We start from the raw sequence: 21,225 nt of genomic DNA on the forward strand, positions 1-21,225 counted from the left end.
TTAAATGCTAATTTCTAACTATACCATAGCAGTTGCGTTTGCAGAGTGGTGGAGAAAGGTGAGCATTGCCTCCGAACACCTCTTAGCAATCCCACTGTGTGGGATTTACTGGAGATAACAGGAGGGGTAGTTAGCCCCCAACATCAACATTGGGGGCCAAGTACCCCTCATTTTACCTCCAGTAAGCGCCAAAGAGCTGGATTGCAGAGAGGAGGTATGAGGCCACGCACTTTTTTACACTACTCTGCAAATGCGCCTCTTGGTGCACTGCTGGTGGGGTGATAAGGTCCTCTTGTGTCCTTAGGACCTCAGGCCACAAGTGGACTTCATCCTCCAAGCAGCAGTGCACCAGGACCCTCAGGACTCAAAGGGACTTAATCCCCCAATTTACAATGCACCAAGGGGTGCGTTTGACCTGTGGTACAGGGAGGGGGTGTGGCCTGATGTCACAAGTGTGCAAACGCGCCCTGTGGCGCATTTTAAGTTGGGGAATTAATTCCCCTTGAATCCTGAGGGTCCCTGGGGGCCAACTAGCCCAGCAGGTATGTCCAGTAAGTGCCACAGAGTTGCGTTGCAGAGAGGTGTAAAATGGGGCAAATTAAAACCCACCAGGGGGCGCGTTTGCACAGTGGTGAAAGGAGGGGGCAGGCCTGATGTGACATGTGTGTACTTATGCAATCACTCCACCAAACCCAAGCACTTATAAATTCACTATGCACTCTCCTTGCAGCACTCTAATCATCCAGTTACTACCCATGCACTCATGCAGTGACCCATGCACTAACTCATGCACTGCTACAATACCATACTCCTACCCTCGTTAGGCAGAGAATTCATTTCCCTCGGTCCCCGATCCCTGGGTGCTGGGTTTAGACCGGTCCCGGGCTCGATCCCGTTTTGGCAGCCATCTTAGGTGGGGGCACATTCGCCGAGCGGTCTAGTCGCCCTATATAAACAGTCACACATGGCTCCGCGCAGCGGACGCGAGCAGCGGACGCGCCGGACTAGCGCCGGAGTTTCGCCAGAGTTAAGCCCGTCTGTGCCCGTCCGGGCCCAGACGGGTCCAGGACCAGGGGCTATGCCCGAGGCGAGACCCCAACAGGCTATTACGATCAGGTACACGAAGGATGAGCTCCTATCCTTCAGAATACCGAAATATGCCAGTTGCTGCTATATTGCCAAAGATGGAAAGCACTTTAGGGGATGTAGAGTTTGCCAACCGGATGTCGAAGAAGCCACCCCCACTACCTTGTGTCGGCTCGCCCTGCTTAACTGCAGATCTCTCCCCTGCCACGCTATAGAGATTAACTCCCTACTACTGGACCACAAGGTTGATGCCTTGCTTCTCACTGAGACTTGGCTATCTGACACCTCGGGTCCGGATATGGTGACAGCGTTGCCGCCGGGATATCTGATCTACCATCTTGACAGAGGCACAGGGAGAGGTGGGGGTCTGGCTATTATATATAGGGAGTCACTGGGTTGTAAGGCACGTGAGGCAGGGGTCAAAGATTGTGAGAGCTGCCAATTCTCACTTCAATTCTCCCCTACCTACTCGCTGACAGGCCTCCTAGTCTACCGGCCCCCTGGAAACATGGGTGATTTTATATCGTCACTAATGGAAACCACTACCCTGTTGGCTGCGGCCGCATCCAACTTCATATTGCTGGGAGATCTCAATTGCCATTTCGATGAAGAAACTGACCCTATAGCAACTAATTTGTTGAGCGAGCTGAGCGCCCTGCAGATGAAATTGATAAATACTGGGGCCACACATGTTAAAGGTCATCTTCTGGACCCCATTTTTTCGAACATGACGGGTATATCCGCTATGCCTCCCCTCGCTCTTCCTTGGTCTGACCACTCACTGATCATGGCTAACTGGGTGGTTAAGTGTGTTGATACGCTCCCACTCAGGAAATTCAGAATAGACAGGGCATGGTCAAGGCTTCCTGTACAGACGTGGAATACCCGTCTTGAGGACACCCAGCCTGAGAAGGGTGGTGATCCGGTGTCTGCAGATGCTATAGTGAGGAATTGGTTGACCAATGCAGTGGACCATGTGCTTCCACTCAAGAAGATGCTCATTAGGGATAAGAGAAAGGGGTCTGCCCCTTGGTATACCCCAGAGCTCAGAACCCTGAGGCAGAACTGCAAACGCGCGGAGAGACTATGGAGGAGGAGCCCGGAGATAGATAGCAGGGAAAAATATCGCATGGAACTAAGAATATACAAACGTGCTATACGTACTGCTAAGACCTCCTTCTACGAGGAGAGAGTAAATCACGCTGCGTCCTCATCCAGGGAAGCCTTCCTAGTGATGAAGGGGCTTCTTAAACCACCTGAGCCTATTCCTGTCTACGAGAGACCACAGGAAAAATGTATGGAATTAGCCACCTATTTTAAAAACAAAATTGATATTATTATTAGTTCTCTCCCCTCGGTGGTGGGAACATCGTCCCCTTCTGAGGACTTCAGCATGTCGGAAAATCGTCTGATGTCATTTGGTCCTGTATCTTCAGGCGAAGTGCTGAAGGTCCTCGGGAGCCTGAAAAGTGGCTCACCTCGGGACCCAGTCCCGATGCGGTACCTTAAGCAGGCCGCCTTGGCGATAGGAGAGCCCGTGACCGATTTGATCAATCTCTCGTTCACCCAGGGGACTGTGCCGCCTGACTGGAAGAGTGCGGTGGTCAAAGCGCTTCTGAAGAAGCCGGGCCTGGACCCGCAGAACTTGGCCAATTTCAGGCCCATCTCCTTATTACCAGGAGTGAGTAAGATTGCCGAGAGGTTGGCGAACCATCGGTTATCAAACTTTCTTGAGGAGAATGGCCGGTTGAGGGACTCCCAGACGGGATTTCGTCCAGGCCATGGAACGGACACGGCTCTGCTAGCAGTGGTAGAGGAGGCCAGAAGCACTTTGGACGGAGGGGGATCAGTGGCAGTGATCCTCCTGGACCTCAGTGCGGCCTTCGATACCGTCAACCATGGGGTGCTGATACAACGTCTAGCCGAGTCGGGTGTCGCAGGAGTGGCCCTGGAATGGTTGACCTCCTTTTTGGAGGGGCGTACCTTCGAGGTCTGGGAAGGAAACGCAAAATCCCCTCCTCTCCCACTTCATTGCGGGGTGCCACAGGGCTCATCCCTGAGCCCCACGTTATTTAACGTGTATATGGCACCCTTGGAAGGTGTGGTGTCTCCGTTTGGCTTTAAGACCATAAGCTATGCGGATGACACCCAGCTAGTGGTGAGTCTTACACAGCTGGAGAAACAGCCTGAGACGCTTCATGCTTGCTTGAGAGAGGTGTTTGATTGGATGTCCAGGTCATCGCTCAAATTGAACGGATCAAAAACCGAGCTGATGATCTTGGGCCAGTCAAGTTTTGCCCTCTCGCCAAGCAGCTGGCCCAACTGCATGGGCACCCCGCCCGATCCTAAAAAGGAGATTAAGAGCCTGGGGGTCTGGCTGGAGCCGGATTTGTCCTTTAGGACACACGCCAAAAAGACCGCGGGCGTGTGCTATGGAATGCTCCGGTCGGCCCGCAAGGTTCTCCCTCTGCTACCAGAACTCTCCCGGAAGCTGTTAGTCCAAGGCTTAATCATCTCACGCCTGGACTACAGTAATGCGCTCTTTCTTGGAGCACCAGAATTAACGTTTAAGATCCTACAACAAGTGCAGAACGCAGCAGCAAGGCTGCTGCGGAACGTTCCGGCCAGACAGTCAGCCAGGCCTGCTTTAAAAGCACTTCATTGGCTCCCTGTCAAAGAGAGAGTCACCTTTAAGGCCCTGTGCATTGCCCACAAGAGCATACAGGGTAAAGGACCAGCTATTCTGAAGGACATGATTTGTCCATATAAGCCCACAAGAGCCTTACGCTCTGTCAACAAACATTTCCTTCAGACAAAGAGAATCAGGAGAGCCCGCTCAGGGGGCCGGAGTTTCTCTTTCCATACAGCGCGCGCCTGGAACTCCCTCCCATTCTCGCTGCGCTCTGAACCAAACCTTCTCAGATTCCGAAAACACCTGAAAACGTATCTTTTTCCAGAATAATGGTAGCTCCCCTGTTCTCTATTAGCAGTCTGCTCTTGGTCTCTATAGGCGCTGGGATGCCTCAGGGTAACCGTGCGCGGTATAAAATTCAATAATAATAATAATAATAATAATAATAATACCCTGAGTCCAGCCATTGCCCTGTCACTACAGATGCACTCCTCCAATCACCCAGCGAGCACCATGTACTTATCTAATCACTGCGCCAAAACCCAGGCACTTATAAATTCACCATGCACTCTCCTTGCAGTACTCTAATCTTCTAGTCAGTACCCACATACTCATGGAGTGATTGTATAGGTGAATGAGTGGATGTGTTGGTAGACCTAGGAATCAGTCAGTGCGCATGTAGTAACTGGTATTGGTGTGTCGATGGTTTCAAAAATGGTAGTCTGTATTTTGCAGTGGGTGTATCAAAGGTTATATTAGAGTGTGAGGAGGTGCATCAGATTGTCACATGTATGATGTCATCAGTGATGTCATCAGTGATGTCATTTGAGATGTCATCAGTGATGTCATCAGTGATGTCACTGACCATGTCATGAGTGATGTAATATGTGATGTCATCAGCAGTGCATTGCGGGCGCGCGAGTTAAAGTTAGCTGAACTAACTATAACAGGGGAATTTCTATGGTGTTGTACGAGTGAAATGTCCAACTAACTATAACGCCCCTGAAACCTATGGTTTTTTCAGTGAATTTCTAAGGTTTTTTTAAATGCTAATTTCTAACTATAACGTGCCTGAAATCTATGTTTGTTTCTGTGAATTTCAAAGGTTTTTTAAATGCTAATTTCTAACTATAACGTGCCTGAAACCTATGTTTTTGTAACTGAATTTCTAAGGTTTTTAAATGCTAGTTTTTAACTATGCCTACAGAGGTAGGACATGTGAAGAAAGAAGAAAAAACGCACAGAAAGAAGCAAATGAAATGCAGAAAGAAGCAACAGAAGTCCTCAAAGACGAAGAAAAGTGCAGGAAGAAGACATGTGCAGAAAGAACCAACAGAGGAGCAGAAAGAGGCCTTGTTACAAAATTATCCTGTGCCCACAATTTCTTCAGACGGGTACTGGTGTTAACGGACTCTGACTAACCAGGCCTAGGGCCAGTGGTATGCTAAAAGACACTTAGAATGCAGTGAAAACACCTACATATACTAGGGAACAACATGGGTTTGGGGTACCCCTGTGATTAGCATGACCTCCTCTGTAAGCCCCTAGTACATAATAGGGCAGGGGGATTTAAACTACCTCTTAAAACATGCCACGGGATGCGTTTGCACACTGGTGAAGGGAGGGGGGAGCCTGAGGTGACATGTGTTCAAAGACGCCCTGTAGGCGTTTTAAGTTGGGGGATAAAGTCTCTTTGAATCCTGAGTGTCCCTGGGGGCCAACTAAATCACCAGGTATGTCCAGTAAGTGCCACAGAGTTGCATTGCAGAGAGGTGTAAATTGAGGCACAACCTAGACCACCTCTCTGCAACGCAGCGCAGTGGCACTTACTGGAAGCACCTGGTGGGCTAGTGAGCCCCCAGGGGCCCTCAGGATTGAAGAGGACTTAAACTTAAAATGCGCCACAGGGCATGTTTGCTCACGTCCCCTCTCTTCACCACTGTGTAAAGTTTTAAGTTGGGAGATTAAGTCCCCTTGAATTCTGAGGGTTCCTAGGGTCCAACTAGCCCACTAGGTACCTCCAGTAAGCGCCACAGAACTGTGTTGCAGAGAGGTGTAAAAAGGGGCACAGCCTGGACCACCTCTCTGCAACGGAGTGCAGTGGAGCTTACTGGAAGCACCTGGTGGGCTAGTTGGCTCCCAGGGGCCCTCAGGATTGAAGGGGGATTATTTCCCCAACTTAAAACGTGCCACAGGGTGTGTTTGCACACGTCACCTCAGGCCCGGTCCCCTCCCTTCACCACGGTGTAAACACCCCATTTGGCTCTTTTTCATTTGGGAGATTAAGTCCCCTTGAATCCTGAGGTTCCCTAGGGTCCAACTAGACCACTAGGTACCTCCAGTAAGCGCCACGGAGCTGCATTGCAGAGAGGTGTAAAAAGGGGCGTGGCCTCTGAACACCTCTCTGCAATGCAGCTCCCTGGCGCATACTGGAGGTACCTGGTGGGCTTGTTGGCCCACAGGGAGCCTCAGTATTATAGGGGAATTAATTCCCCAACTTATAACTCGGCAGGGGGCGTGTTTGCACAGTGATGAAGGAAGGGGGCAGGGCCTGAGGTGACATGTGTGCAAACACACCATGTAGTGCGTTTTAAGTTGGGAAATTAATTCCTCTTCAACCCTGAGGGTCTCTGGAGGCCAACTAGCAAAGCAGGTACCTCCAGTATGCGTCAGGGCAGCTCTGTGGTGCTTATTGGAGGTACCTGAGGGGCTAACGTGATGAAAATTCCCATCAAAGACACTATATTTCATTTACTCAGCAAACGGCAAGTAAAGATTATGGAATAACCCTTTGAAATCTAGTATTCCCTCTACTGATAACCAGAACGTTATGTCAGGAGAAAACACACTTCAGAAATGGGCAATTCCACACGAGCGCATGTTCATTCAATAACGGGCTCCAACAGATTTAAATTGATACAAAAATTGATTTTCTTTCGGGCAACTCTAGGAATCAGTCACCCCTCACAATATGAGTTTCTATGACAACCAAAGACGGCGCTAAAATGTTTTTTATGGATCAGGATGTAGCAAAATGGATGCTGTAGTAAAGGCCTCCTTTAGCAGCACAAATACTTCTTCTGGCTCCTTGGTTCATTCAAAAGGAACTCCTTTCTTTAGCAATTTCGTAATACGCACCAGCGTCTTCAAAAATTCTTAGATGAACCTCCAGTAGAAGTTTGCTAATCCAATCAAGCTTTGCACCTCCTTGACGAATTGCAGTGATTTCCACTCCAGCACTACATCCACCTTGTGTTTGTCCATTGTTATTCCTTCAGGAGACAAGATAACACCCTGGAACTCTACTGAAGTTACTCTGAATGCGCATTTTTCCAGCTTTACAAAAAGACTAGTTTTTTCTCAGTTTTTGCAGAACTCTTTTGACGTGCTTCTCATGTACTTTTTCATTATCAGAATATATCAAGATGTCGTCTATGTACACCATAGCACACTGTTCTATATATTCCCTCAGCACGTCATTGATAAAGTGTTGAAAGGCCGCTGGGGCGTTGCAAAGGCCATAGTGCATTACTTGATATTCTAAGAGCCCATATTTAGTCCTGAATGCAGTTTTCCACTCATCGCCTTCTTGGATACGTACAAGATGATGGGCCCCTCGTAGGTCCAGTTTGGTATAGAATCTTGAACCTTTTACTTGATCCAGGAGGACTGGAATTAGTGGCAGGGGATATTGATTCTTTATTGTAATTTGATTAATGGCTCTATAATTGATACATGTATAACTATTGCACTAATTCACCCTGAGACTTAACGGAATGAAAATTCCCGTCAAAGACAGTATATTTCCTTTACTTGGCAAACAGCAAGTAAAGATTTTGGAATAACCCTTTAAAATCTAGTATACCCTCTACTGATAAACAGAACGCGATGTCTGGAGAAAACACACTTCAGATATGGGCAATTCCACACGAGTGGGTGTACATTACACAACACGCTCCAACAGATTTAAATTGATACAAAAATAGATTTTCTTTTGGGCAACTTTAGGAATCAGTCACCCCTCACAATATGAGTTTCTATGACAACCAAAGACTGTGCTAGCAAGCGCAAAGAGAACTCGCCGTGTAAATGCTTCCGAGCTCGATAGTTACACAGGCTATATCAGAAGACCAGTGATAATAGAAACACTCTCTCTTCAACTCAGGGAATATAAGAACGATGTTGTAAATAACGGTAGTGAATATAGACACCCTCAAAACAGTGAAGTCAGAAACAAGACTCTTCTAGTATGCAGTTCAAAACCTGCCTACTAACTGGGAGTACTACTCTTACCTCGGCTTTACCGGTACCCATTTAATCACCTTTACTTTGGCTACATCGGCACCCATTTAATTTTCAAAAGATTATGGTGCCGATAGTCACATGAAACGCCAAAAGTCATATCTAACAAACATTCCAACTTGTTGCTTATAATTGTTTCACCATTTCCTGTGAACTAATATTATTAATCGACAACCACCAGTTAACTAGGTAGCCAAAGGTTTCCCTAAGGCACAATGGATATGACGTAATATTTTTGCCTATAGTCTTTTGAAACGCCATATTTGAAATATAATAAACGTTTCAACTTGATGTTGGGATTAGCTTTACTATCCCCTGTGAACTAGCACCATTTATCAACAATTACTAGTCAACCACGTAGCTAGAGGCTTTTTTAAGCCATAATAGACATGGCGCAAAATATTTGTAACTCCTTAAAGCTGGTAATCAACACTAATATATTGTGAACCTAAAAATACGTATACATATTTCTTTATCCAATTAGAAATATACAAGTGCTTTGAAATTGATCGAACTTGGACATCCCGTCAGAAATTGTAGACAGCACTCCTGTATATAATACGAGGTAAATTAATAACACTTCTTTTTTAATGGACAGTCTATGTAAATGTCTTTGTCTAAAACTGTAGTGGTAAGATAGATTACCGTTTGCCTCCATCTCTTACAGTAAAATTTTGGCACAAAAGATTTACTTCTTTGCCTCGCATCAACGCTACAATTGAAAGTGCTGCTGTCGTCTTGAATTTAAATTGACGTGCCTCTAACTAAGTAAAAGTGAGTTCAAATTACTACTGATTGCATTTTTTGGCTCTTTGACCATTATTTTACTTAGAAATTTGTTTTGCCTATGTTCTCCAGTCGCCACACCGACTTTTTAAGAAAACCTAGTAATAGACATGTAAAAAAGTAAAAATTTCAATATATATAGATTTGTACTAATAAAAATTGTGCTTAGATTTGTAAACCAGGTATTTGAATATATATGTACATATTGTAACACAATGTTGTTCTCTTCACAGAGGGTCATCTATTGTATATAGAACTATTTTGTCCTGATGATGGTCTTATGAAAAACTCTCAAAAAGACCGAAACGTCGACTATTTTAGTCCAACTCTGCACCTTTGATTTGATGTCATCTTTTGATTTTCTTCTGATTTGGAGTTGAAATCAATGTACTATTGTGTTTAAGCAGTCTGGACTTAGTATTTGGATATGTCAAAGGAGGAAACAACTAATACCTTGAATATCTAAATAATATCCATGTATGTATCCTATTTTTCATGAATGCCCATCTTTTTTGTATATAAATATACTTTTCTGTCTTGAAAACAAATAATAACTTTCAGACAACACAAAACCTTGGTTTTTCGCATTTTATTTATCATTCATTGTATATACTGTGTTAGTGTGGTAACACTGTTTGTTCTGATTCTGTTGGACTTTTTTTTCTAAAAATTAATAACATAGGACAGCCACTGATTAATCTCAGGTTTAGGTACTTTGACTATTCAATACAGGTCCTAACAGTGCTGATAAATAGAAAAACAATAAAACCCCTTGCTGGCCATTTTTCTTATAACAAGTTTTGCCCGAGCCCGCAAGGGCATATTGGGTTGCTCACCTACATATCCAGTACTAAATACAACACAGCAATATAATTACTTCTAGCACGTGGCAACAATAACAATGAGACGGACAAGCAACGGGCACTACCCTTACTAGCTAACGCACGTCAAGCTCATTGGAAGACTTCTATTACCTTCCAAATCCTCAGGTGAAGTGTGAGGATTCCAATGCCACAGTTGTCAAAATTCTATCTCTCCTTTTAATCACAGGAACCACTAAAACGCTAAGTAGAACCTTTCCCTGTCCTTCTGGCAGCCATCTTTGGGTTTTTCCAGGAGAGGAATCTGAACCTGGCTACGCCATTTCTAGCCCTGTGCAATGCCTGATGCCTGACTATATTGACTGACAACTTCACTTTTACGTTATCTGGGTGAGTTCTGACAAACACTCACAATCACTGGATGATGTCATCAGTGATGTAATTTGAGATTTCATCAGTGATGTCACTGAATATGTCATGAGTGATGTAATATGTGAGGTCCGAAGCAGTGCATTACAGGGGCATAAGTTATAGTTAGCCAAGGTAACTATAACAGCTGAATTTCTATGGTTTTGTATGAGTGAAATATAAGTCTAACTATAATGTTACTTTAACCTTTTTTCAGTGAATATATATATACATATAATACATATATACAAATACATATATATAGATATTATATTCACTGAAAAAACAAAGGTTAAAGTATATATTTATATATATATATATATTTACTGAAAAAACTAAGGTTAAAGTAACATTATAGTTAGCAACCTCCCTCCCCGAGCTGTTATCGGCCCATAGGACCCCCAACCCCCCGGGGCGGCACTATGAAAGGTGGGTGTTCTCATGCCCACCCAGGGCAACCACCATATATTTGTTGGTGGCCACAGGGAGATCGTCAGGACCCCCACAGCCCCAGTCAGCTACCCTCATTCAGCGGGAGCCGGCACTGCTCACACCAGGAGGGAGCAGCTAATGAAGCTGCTCCCTGCTGTTGGGAGCAATAGCTTGATCTGTCTTCCTGCCCACATAACAGCATTTTTAAGTTCCTGCAAGCTGGAAGCAGAGTTTGTGTTTGCTCCCGCTTGGTGGGAGTTTAAAAAAATGCTCCTGCCAAGCCGTAACAAACACAGGTTTCCCTTCCCACCCCAGTTCAGGCAGGGAAACCGCTATGTCCCAAGGGTGGCCTCCCAGAACATAGCCAGTGAGCTGGTCCCAAGGGATGGGGTCCCTGGTGCCTTTAGAGGCTCAGGGAGAGGGCACACAACTCTCTCCCCTTTTTTATTACAATTGTCCCTGGGGGATGGGGTCCTTAGGACCTCTGGAGGCTCAGGAAGAAGGGATGCATGGTCCCCCTCCCCTTTCCTTCAAATATTGGCCCTGGGGATGCTATGTAACTGCCACATTGTGGCTTGCTCCATTGTGAATTTCAACTGGACTGATGACAGTCTGGTTTTCTTGGCAATTGCATCTTGTTCTGATTACAATGATCATGTTGAAAGATACATTGTGCCCGCTTGCTATTGCTTTTCTTTAGTTCTTGCCTTTGGTTTGATAATCTCCACTTATCCTCACAGCTAAAGTGCTTAGATTTCTGTTAGAATACGTTAATGTGGATGATTGGTGCTTTAAATATAACTACGCAAAATGTTCATGCATATCCTAAACCATACATATTGTTTTGCATGCTGCTTGTACGCAGTAGGTACTGCTTATTTAAAGCACTTAGATATCTCTTTGGATCTGGTTTGTGCTATATTAAATAAATAATTAAATAAATAAATAAATAAATAGATACATAAATGGTGATTGCTGAAAATGAATGAGACCAATATGAGGCTCAGGTGTTTAATATCATAGAAGTGGCACCTGGACCTGAATTAATTTACCTTTCTTTGTTGCAAAGAAGTCCACCAAGCTCTGGGCCTCCTCCTGGATTCGCGCTTCTAGACTTTTCTTCCCGAGTCCGAGATTCCTCAGAGTCGTCAGGCCGAAGCGTCTCTGCTGCTTCCAGGTGTGTCCAGAGGAAAAGACAACTCCTAAGTAATCAATTGTGTGTTAGGTTTTAGTTATTTATATCTTCAACGTAACATATGTATTTAATTTTTTTTTCTGGCTAAATATTGCTTTGGTCCTCTCTGCTAAGGTAATGCCCGTACAAGTAGAAGTATTCTGTGCAAAAGGCTGCAAGAGTAACTTAGGTTTTTGAGCTTCAATTATCAGACTCTCCCTCTCGCGCTCTCTGTGCAACTCATTCCACTCTTGCTTCTGCCTTTACTATTATTTTTAGGTCTGGCTAAAGAATGCTCTGGTTCTCTCTGCTAATGTAATGCATGTACAGGTAGAGGTACAGTATACAAAAGTGGGAACAGCCATTACAATGCGTTTTTTACCTCGCGTTGCCATTACATCGCATGCGTTACAACGCAAGCGATGTTACAACGGTGGTAAAAACACGCATACCATTACATCGCATGCGCTTTTACAACGCATGCAATGTAATGGCTATCCATGTCGTTGTGAGGAAACTGAGGCTGTTTCCTCACAATGACCCGCACCTCTGACGACGCTGGAACTGGGAGCAGAGTCGGGGACGCTGGAACCCCGAGGAAAGAGGTAAGGCTGATTGTGCTTGGGGTAGGGGTTTTAGGGTTTAGGGTAGTGTAGGGGTGGGAGTAGTGTGGGTAGTGTTGTAGTGTTTTAGGGTTAGTGGTTGTGTAGGGGTGGGAGTAGTGTGGGTAGTGTTGTAGTGTTTTAGGGTAGTGTAGGGGTGGGAGTAGTGTGGCTAGTGTTGTAGTATAGTAGTGTTTTAGGGTTTAGGGTAGTGTAGGGGTGGTAGTAGTGTGGGTAGTGTTGTAGTCATAGTGTTTTAGGGTTAGGGGTAGTGTAGGGGTGGGAGTAATGTGGGTAGTGCTGTAGTGTTTTAGGGTTAGGGGTGGGAGTAGTGTGGGTAGTGTTGTAGTGTAGTAGTGTTTTAGGGTAGTATAGGGGTGGAAGTAGTGTGGGTAGTGTTGTAGTATAGTAGTGTTTTAGGGTTTAGGGTAGTGTAGGGGTGGGAGTAGTGTGGGTAGTGTTGTAGTGTTTTAGGGTTTAGCGTAGTGTAGGGGTGGGAGTAATGTGGGTAGTGTAGTAGTGTTTTAGGGTTTAGGGTAGTGTAGGGGTGGGAGTAGTGTGGGTAATGTCGTAGTGTAGTAGTGGGTTAGGGTAGTCTAGGTGTGGGAGTAGTGTGGGTAGTGTTGTAGTGTAGTAGTGTTTTAGGGTTAGGGGTAGTGTAGGGGTGCGAGTAGTGTGGGTAGTGTTGTAGTGTCGTAGTGTTTTAGGGTTTAGGGTAGTGTAGGGGTAGGAGTAGTGTGGGTAGTGTTGTAGTGTTTTAGGGTTTAGGGTAGTGTAGGGGTGGGAGTAATGTGGGTAGTGTAGTAGTGTTTTAGGGTTAGTGGTTGTGTAGGGGTGGGAGTAGTGTGGGTAGTGTTGTAGTGTTTTAGGGTAGTGTAGGGGTGGGAGTAGTGTGGCTAGTGTTGTAGTATAGTAGTGTTTTAGGGTTTAGGGTAGTGTAGGGGTGGTAGTAGTGTGGGTAGTGTTGTAGTCATAGTGTTTTAGGGTTAGGAGTAGTGTAGGGGTGGGAGTAATGTGGGTAGTGCTGTAGTGTTTTAGGGTTAGGGGTGGGAGTAGTGTGGGTAGTGTTGTAGTGTAGCAGTGTTTTAGGGTAGTATAGGGGTGGAAGTAGTGTGGGTAGTGTTGTAGTATAGTAGTGTTTTAGGGTTTAGGGTAGTGTAGGGGTGGGAGTAGTGTGGGTAGTGTTGTAGTGTTTTAGGGTTTAGCGTAGTGTAGGGGTGGGAGTAATGTGGGTAGTGTAGTAGTGTTTTAGGGTTTAGGGTAGTGTAGGGGTGGGAGTAGTGTGGGTAATGTCGTAGTGTAGTAGTGGGTTAGGGTAGTCTAGGTGTGGGAATAGTGTGGGTAGTGTTGTAGTGTAGTAGTGTTTTAGGGTTAGGGGTAGTGTAGGGGTGCGAGTAGTGTGGGTAGTGTTGTAGTGTCGTAGTGTTTTAGGGTTTAGGGTAGTGTAGGGGTAGGAGTAGTGTGGGTAGTGTTGTAGTGTTTTAGGGTTTAGGGTAGTGTAGGGGTGGGAGTAATGTGGATAGTGTAGTAGTGTTTTAGGGTTTAGGGTAGTGTAGGGGTGGGAGTAGTGTGGGTAGTGTTGTAGTGTAGTAGTGTGTTAGGATAGTATAGGGGTGGGATTAGTGTGGGTAGTGTTGTAGTGTTTTAGTGTTTATGGTAGTGTAGGGGTGGGAGTAGTGTGGGTAGTGTTGTAGTGTAGTAGTGTTTTAGGGTCTAGGGTAGTGTAAGGATGGGAGTAGTGTGGGTAGTGTTGTAGTGTTTTAGGGTTAAGGGTAGTGTAGGGGTGGGAGTAGTGTGTTGTGTAGGTGTAGGTGTAGGGGCAGGGTTGTCACTTACCTTGCAAACTTTAACCACAAGTATATCTTTACCATGCATGCCTTTGCGTTGTAGTTGTCATTGACATTGCGTAGTAATACCCGCGTTGTATTGGCACGCGTGGTATTAGTATGCGATGTAATGACAAACATCCATACAAAAGGCTGCAAGAGTGACTGGTTTGTCAATGACTTTTTCATTTTTGAGCTACAAATATAATTCTCTCTCTCTCACTCTCTCTCTCTCTGGAACCCATTCAGCTCATGTTGCTGCCTTTACTAACTGCAGCAAACACAATTTGATAAAAGAGTCGCTGATACAGAGTGGGATTTACAGTTGTCCTCCTCCCTTGCACATCCAGTAGCACTGTATCTGCAGCATAGGATACGCGGGGGATTCACTCTGTTTTTGTTTGATGTATAGAATGCCAGCTCTTAGATTCTGATTGCTGCACATGTGTGCCCACACCACTGTGCAGGGCCCATTCTCTTTCGAACGCTAGCTCAGTGTCAGGCTACCCTCTTGTGTGATAGTGCGCTCTACAAATCTGCATAACATAACAGTGTACATTGGTAGATTTGCAGGCTACCACCACTGCAGCCGCTGTCCAGTGGCACACCCTTTAGGGCCTAGACAGAGAGAGCACTGATTGGTATCCCACTGGAGTGGGAAGGCTTGCTGACGGGCAGGTCACTATATACACTCTGCCCGAGAGGCGGCAACACTGTATTGTGTAAATAATGCACAATGTTCACAAACTGCCCACTTTGAAAGCCCTAGTTCTTCATCGTCTGTGGTATTATTGCCCCACAGTCCATCCGTTCGTCCTTCCTTCCATCCATCCATCCATCCATCCATCCATCCATTTACACAATGTATACCCAATTCACAAAGCTTTACTCCATGAGTAGAAATAGGTCAAGAGTAAGACAAAGAAATCTGTATACATCCGCTCAGTAAATTGTTACAGCAGTCATGAATATCTACACAAAGCTTGGATTTCATCCCTTCATAATCCAATCAATGGCACCTCTTGCTCTCTGACCCCTGCCGGCTTTTTAATACTCTTAAAATCTGGACGAATGGCTTATTGAGTTACACCTTTGAGGCTGGAAAAGGCTGTGCAGATCACACATTCAAATACTTACATCTCTTGTTCTTCAAGGTTGGTAAATTGAGTGCCAATAAACTGAATCTCAAAAATCCTATTATTTACAGAGCTTAGAAATGACTGAAGTGCGGTATGAAGCACTATATAAAAACAAGTTATTTGCTGCCTAATTATGCTGTTGTGAAGCAAGAGCTACCTACCCTTGCCCCTTGCCATCTCATGAAAAGTTGGGATTGTAGGGCGTCCAACAAGCTCTTCGGAGTGTGAGATTAGGCCATCTCTTAAAGCCTGGCATCCATTCAGCACAACCACTGGCTTCGGCCCCAGCCACAGAGTGAAAACATTCCCATAGGTCTTGGCAAGCTGGGGGTGTAAAGCAATAATGCAGGTATTGAATAGAACAGCAAACAAGAAGAAAGCATGTACCAACCCTACCAAATAAATATCTGATCTCTTGGGGGAAGGTAACTATTATCCATTTCAGACTCTGGGCAGCCTGGGCAAGGCATGTTAGCCACGTACTACTTATGTTACTTTATGTAGGGTAGTAAAACTGACCTACCATCCATGAAGATAGTGGCTCATCCAAACCTTCCCCCATCCTAGGCATTATTTACCATTTGAGAATTTAAGGTACTATTAGCCAATCATCAAATCTAAAATTACCTTGACTGTGCAGTATAAATGAAATTGATACTTGTATAGCGAACTACTCACCCACAAGGGTCTCAAGGCGCTTGTACGAATACCGCTGTGGAACCCATCCTGGCTTTCCCTGTGAGGCTCCCACTCCTGGGCACCCCCAGGGTGAAGGCCAGGCATCCTTAGCATTGTGGAGATTAAGCAAGCTATTGCCCAGAGTTGCAGAGTGGGACTCCATGATTGGAATAGGCACCGAGGCGAGAATTATCAGGTCCGTGGAATGTTTGAGCCCAAGACCCGCCGAGACAGGAATTGAACCCTGGTCCCGGGCAAGACCTCTGCATCAGGGTCTGCGGCTCTAACCATTGAGCCACACTTCTATAAGTGATTTAGTGTAAAACGACCAAGTTTAAAGGTGGACAGATTGCATTTCATGCATCCAAATGACTGTCCTAAACTAAACTAAACTCACCTTCTCTTTTTTACTTTGTACATTGAAAATCTCCCTTTACATATTTCATTGCGGATCAAAATCTATGCCCTCCATCTTTCAAGGATGGAATTATCTGCATCATTAATAATGGGTCGTACATCTATCAACAATCACTGGATTTTAGAAATATCTTTTGGTGTCCAATTAATAAAGAGGTTTCTGTGAGTAGTCGTGTCTGATTCGAGGCCTAGGCATTTTTTATCCATGTATTTTCAGGAATAAAACGTGCACACCAATGAAAGAAGCTGCGTAAATCACATATTCTCTAGTCTGCATTACAATTTGGTCTCAATGGGAGCTACCCACACACATGATTTTCCCTCACATGGTCCAGACTCTTTTGTGAATCCTCTCATGCACCTGTTTAAAGATTTTGGTCTGGAAATAGCACATAAGAGTTTATTGAAGTGATGTTCCTCTCACATCAAGCTCACTAGACTGTCTAAAAGAATGGCAATGCCACATCCATGCCCTGTAATGTACTGTCCTGGGTGAACCCTTGTTTGTCTTGAGGTTCAAGTGCTACATAAACACAGAGATGGCAATTACCAGGGACTTGGTTTAAACAAAAGTTTTGTGGGAACTATGAAGATAGACATGTGCCGCAGCTACATGCTCTACACTAGCAACGTTTGCACCCTGTCTTTGGATATGAAAGAATATTTAATGTATGATTATTATGGAGAGGGCCACTCACGCGCAGTACCCAACATTATACAAATCGGCTGCAGAAAAAAGAACCCCAATGTTACCATTATCTTTCTGGTGTTATGTTTGTTTGTGTGGCGGGGCAATGTGTGCTTTACAGGATCCATGTGGACACCACCATGGTCATTTGATAGGCAACATAGAAACAGACACAGCAATGTGTGCTTAACTGTGGCAATGTGGAAGCTGGTTTGATAATGTGTGCTCTCTAGGGTGTACTTGAAAACTAACTTAGTGCACAATTCGAGTAGCTTGAGGGTAAATCTCCTGCCTTAGTATGGAAAACCTGTAATCTCTACCACCAGCTCTTTCTAGGAATAGCACCTCTCCTGTCTGAGTGGCATCACTGCACTTTGAACATCTGTGGCTCATTAGAGCCCCATCATTTACAAGTTGACCCACCCACCAGAGCCCAGCAATATCTAAGGAGCACAGTGTACCATCTGAGCAACAGATATGTAATGGATTGACCCAGACATTTGATGGCAGCACAAGGCATGGAATGTTGCGTTGCAGAAATAAGTCACGTATTTTGATGGGTTAATATCTGCCAGGTCAGCAATAATATTCCATGCATCAGGCACCGTGTTTCCTCTGGCTGAGGTGTTTGTGTTTTTTTCATATTTTGTGTTTTGCTTCTGTATGTAATTTTCTGACAGGTACAAACATGATCTGCTGCAGAGAATAATGAGCATGGCACAGACGCAGGCCTGGGTAAGGATGCACAGATTGCATCCTGAATCTGACTTCCACTGAGGCCTAAGGCCCTTCTGTTTCCTTCAGCCCTCTTTTGCTTATGTTAACATAATAAGCAATCCACACTTGGGCAGTTACACTGGTAAAATGAGTCAGGCCAGATGGAATGTGCACCCCAACAGTGCTGGTGTTAAAAGAGCACATGGCAAAAGTACCCTGGGCATGCGAGCAGGGAGATATAAAGTGGTCACATGGAATAGGCAGCTGCTTGTCTTGAACCAACATCAATAAGAAACCATAGACTAATGAATCTCTGAGGAAATACCCTGGCTGATGTTGCACACCTGGGTGCAACGCTGGATGAGCCCTCCGCTTACTCTGCTAATGAACATACTCACTTTTGATGTACAAGGGGGGAGCAACACTCAGCACCAGAGAGCACTGGCAAGCAACCAAAACCCTTGGTTTTCTTGAACAGAGCCATCCTTGAGAGTTTGACTGAGATAACTTTGCAGTAAAAATAAGTGAAGATCAATTTAGGAAAAGTTTATACCTGGTGCAGTAAAAAGTGCACAGCAGGAACCGTTTCTGAACCTTTGCACCTGAGCACATACCTTGAAGAACCATTAACGTACTAACTAGTCTGAGGGCTCACTTACTACTCACTGTGGCCACAGAGAAGCCCAGTGGAACCAGAGACCAGTGAACTCCTCTGGGTCTTGTAATACCTTGGTTTATTTTTAAAGTACAAAAGGGTGCAACATAAGGTGACACCGAGCATTGGCAAGCTATCAAAATCCTTTGTGATCTTGAAAACATCTTTAGGAGTTTGATGCGATTTTGTAGTTAAACTCGGCATCGACTAGTTTAGGATAAGACCTAAAATGCACCCATAGGAAACCATACAGCATTAAAAGTATCATTATGATTGAACAACATTATTTTGGTGGATGGAAGAGCAGTAGAAGAAACATTTCGATCGAAAGGTTTGTGTGCGTGTGTTTGTGTGTAAGAGTTGTGTGTATGCATATATCTATCTATCTGTCTATCTATCTGTCTATCTATCTATCTATCTATCTATCTGTCTGTCTGTCTGTCTGTCTGTCTGTCTGTCTGTCTGTCTGTCTGTCTGTCTGTCTGTCTGTCTGTCTATCTATCTATCTATCTATCTATCTATCTATCTATCTATCTATCTATCTATCTATCTATCTATCTATCTATCTATCTATCTATCTATCTATCTATCTATCTTTGTACATATAAACACATCTATTTTTTCTGGGCTCCTGTCCAGTGCTTTGAATTTATGACACAGGACCGGATGACTCATTTATATTTTAAAGGGCCGGTTACATTTAAATTGACCCCTTGGGCACAAATAAGGAATAATTGCTGTGGGTATTTTTTGAAGAAAAGGTGACCACAGACATGTTAATTAGATAATGTGAATATTCTCCAGTTAGTATTTTACATAACACACCAGGTTATCACCTCATTGGTGGATCATTTTCTGTTTGTCACTATCCTTTTATTATTTGACCTCTCCAAAGGGCGTGCAAATGAACTGGAAACAGAACAGTCTCTCTGGGCTCTGCTCCAGTGCTTGGTGGCAGTGCCAGAGGTCCGGGCTGCTCAAGGGTGTCCATTTGCCTTGTTAAATGCATTTTACGTTTACATTACTCTTTAGACACTAACATAGATTGTTGATTGTGGATGTTTTAAGGTAAATTAGCAGAATGTGAAATTAGCTCAAATGACAGCCAATGGATGAATATGTCAGAGCTGTATTCCAAACAGACCTCCTCCGCCAGCTTTACTCATCAACCGACTGACTCCCTGTAGAAAATTGCCTCCACATTCCATTACCTCACATTCTTGAACATAAATCGTTCAGGATATTACACGTCGTCCTCTTTTTTAAATCCACAAAACAGATAGACCACCATACTACTAGCATATATAAAACAATATATTACGTGCAACAAAAACTCAATTTTCTTTTTTTAAATGTTTGAACATATTCTTTCAGGTAGTTGCGGTTCTGACTTTTTCTAGCACTCCAGCTTCTTCCAATAATTTCTTGATGATTTTCATCATTTAAGTTTCCCATCCTCGACAAAGGGTATTCCTCCTTTTGCTTCAGTCATCCAAGAATATCATCAACCTTTCCAAAACATACATGTTTGTAGCTAATCTGTCTATGAACATGGTCAAAGACAAATTCTAGCCTTTCATGAGCGACTGTGATAGAGCAATCCACCTGCACATTTTTCTTAGACCCAAGTATCAGGGTGTGTGTTTGTGTACAGAGCACTATAAACTATACATTCAGCTGGGAAACATTTGCACACTCAACAGAAGCAACAACCACCTTGTAACCAGGGGTACAGTACCTGCATGAGGACCTCGTGGTGAAGCACAAATTTCAGGGTCCAGAGATTTCCAATGATGGGCAGCGGAGTCGGTCCAGGGGGGTATCTTCTCCTCAACCACTGAAGCTTGAAGTAATGTGCAATGAAGAGAGTAAGAAACAGAGCAATCAACAGCTCAGTGATTGACAGCATGGTAGGTGCCTGTCTTTGCTTCTAGCAGATCTCCTAAGCAGTGGAATTTAAAATGTACTCTAAGCACTATTCTTCCCTCTTGTCTTAGTATAATGTATTCCTAGTTCTTCATGAATCCTATATCTATTTCTCTAGCTGATACAGTCCTCTTTTCTCTCTCCTTATCTCTTTCTCGCTCTATCTCTTCCTTTCTCTCTCTTTGTCCCCTATGTACACTGAGTCTATAGCATGTCTTTATCTGACCTGAATGTCTGTTTTCCTTTCTTCCCTTTTTATTCTAACCCTTTATTTTACTCAATTTCACCTCCTTTATCTACTTTCAATTCCTCTTTTCTTTTTGCCTTTCCTCCTTTATGTCCAGCCTAAGGATCTATCTTCTTCTGTATGTATGCATCTCTCTCCTCGCTCCGATTTCAGTAAAGGTCCCCTTCTCACTCGCATTCTTTCTCACGTTCTCGCCCCTTTTATACTCTGCCTAAGAACCGCAGAGGAGGCGTATATTCTGGGAGTGCACAAGATAAGAGATTTCTGTTTGTGTAACATGCATGCTTATCACCTGCAGGTTGGAATATTTGCTCTTTTATCACTGCTCTGCTGTTGTTTGACCTCTTGTAAGGGCATGCCAATGTACTGCTAATAAACACATCTCTTTTCATGGGCTTCTATCAAGTGCTTGGAATTTATGCCACAGGACCTGATGACTCAATTGGATTGTAAAGGGCCAATTCAATTACATTCATATTGACCCCTCTGGTACAAATAATTAATAATTATTGTGGGTATTTTTAAAGAAAATGTGACCACAGACATGTTAATAAGATAATGTGAATATTCTCCAGTTAGTATTTTACATAACACACCAGGTTATACCCTCTATGGTGGATCATTTTCTGTTTGTCACTATCCTTTTATTATTTGACCTCTCCAAAGGGCGTGCAAATGAACTGGAAACA

At 44.2% G+C, this 21,225-nt stretch overlaps 1 protein-coding gene across 1 annotated transcript in view; it reads right to left on the reverse strand.

The window, feature by feature from the left end:
* LOC147684129 (cytochrome P450 2J4-like) overlaps window positions 1-20,711 on the reverse strand; it is a 63,661-nt gene extending 42,950 nt beyond the window's left edge. Inside the window, exons 1-3 of the mRNA XM_086944514.1 lie at window positions 20,102-20,711; window positions 15,370-15,532; window positions 11,520-11,669 (exon numbers count right to left, since the gene is read on the reverse strand). Coding sequence (XP_086800640.1) covers window positions 11,520-11,669; window positions 15,370-15,532; window positions 20,102-20,272 — 484 coding nt within the window. The 5' untranslated portion in view covers window positions 20,273-20,711. The remainder of the gene's footprint in view (window positions 1-11,519; window positions 11,670-15,369; window positions 15,533-20,101) is intronic.
* Window positions 20,712-21,225: the final 514 nt, after the last annotated feature.

The sequence above is a fragment of the Lissotriton vulgaris genome, chromosome 11 (assembly GCF_964263255.1).
Source record: "Lissotriton vulgaris chromosome 11, aLisVul1.2, whole genome shotgun sequence".
NCBI lineage: Eukaryota > Metazoa > Chordata > Amphibia > Caudata > Salamandridae > Lissotriton > Lissotriton vulgaris.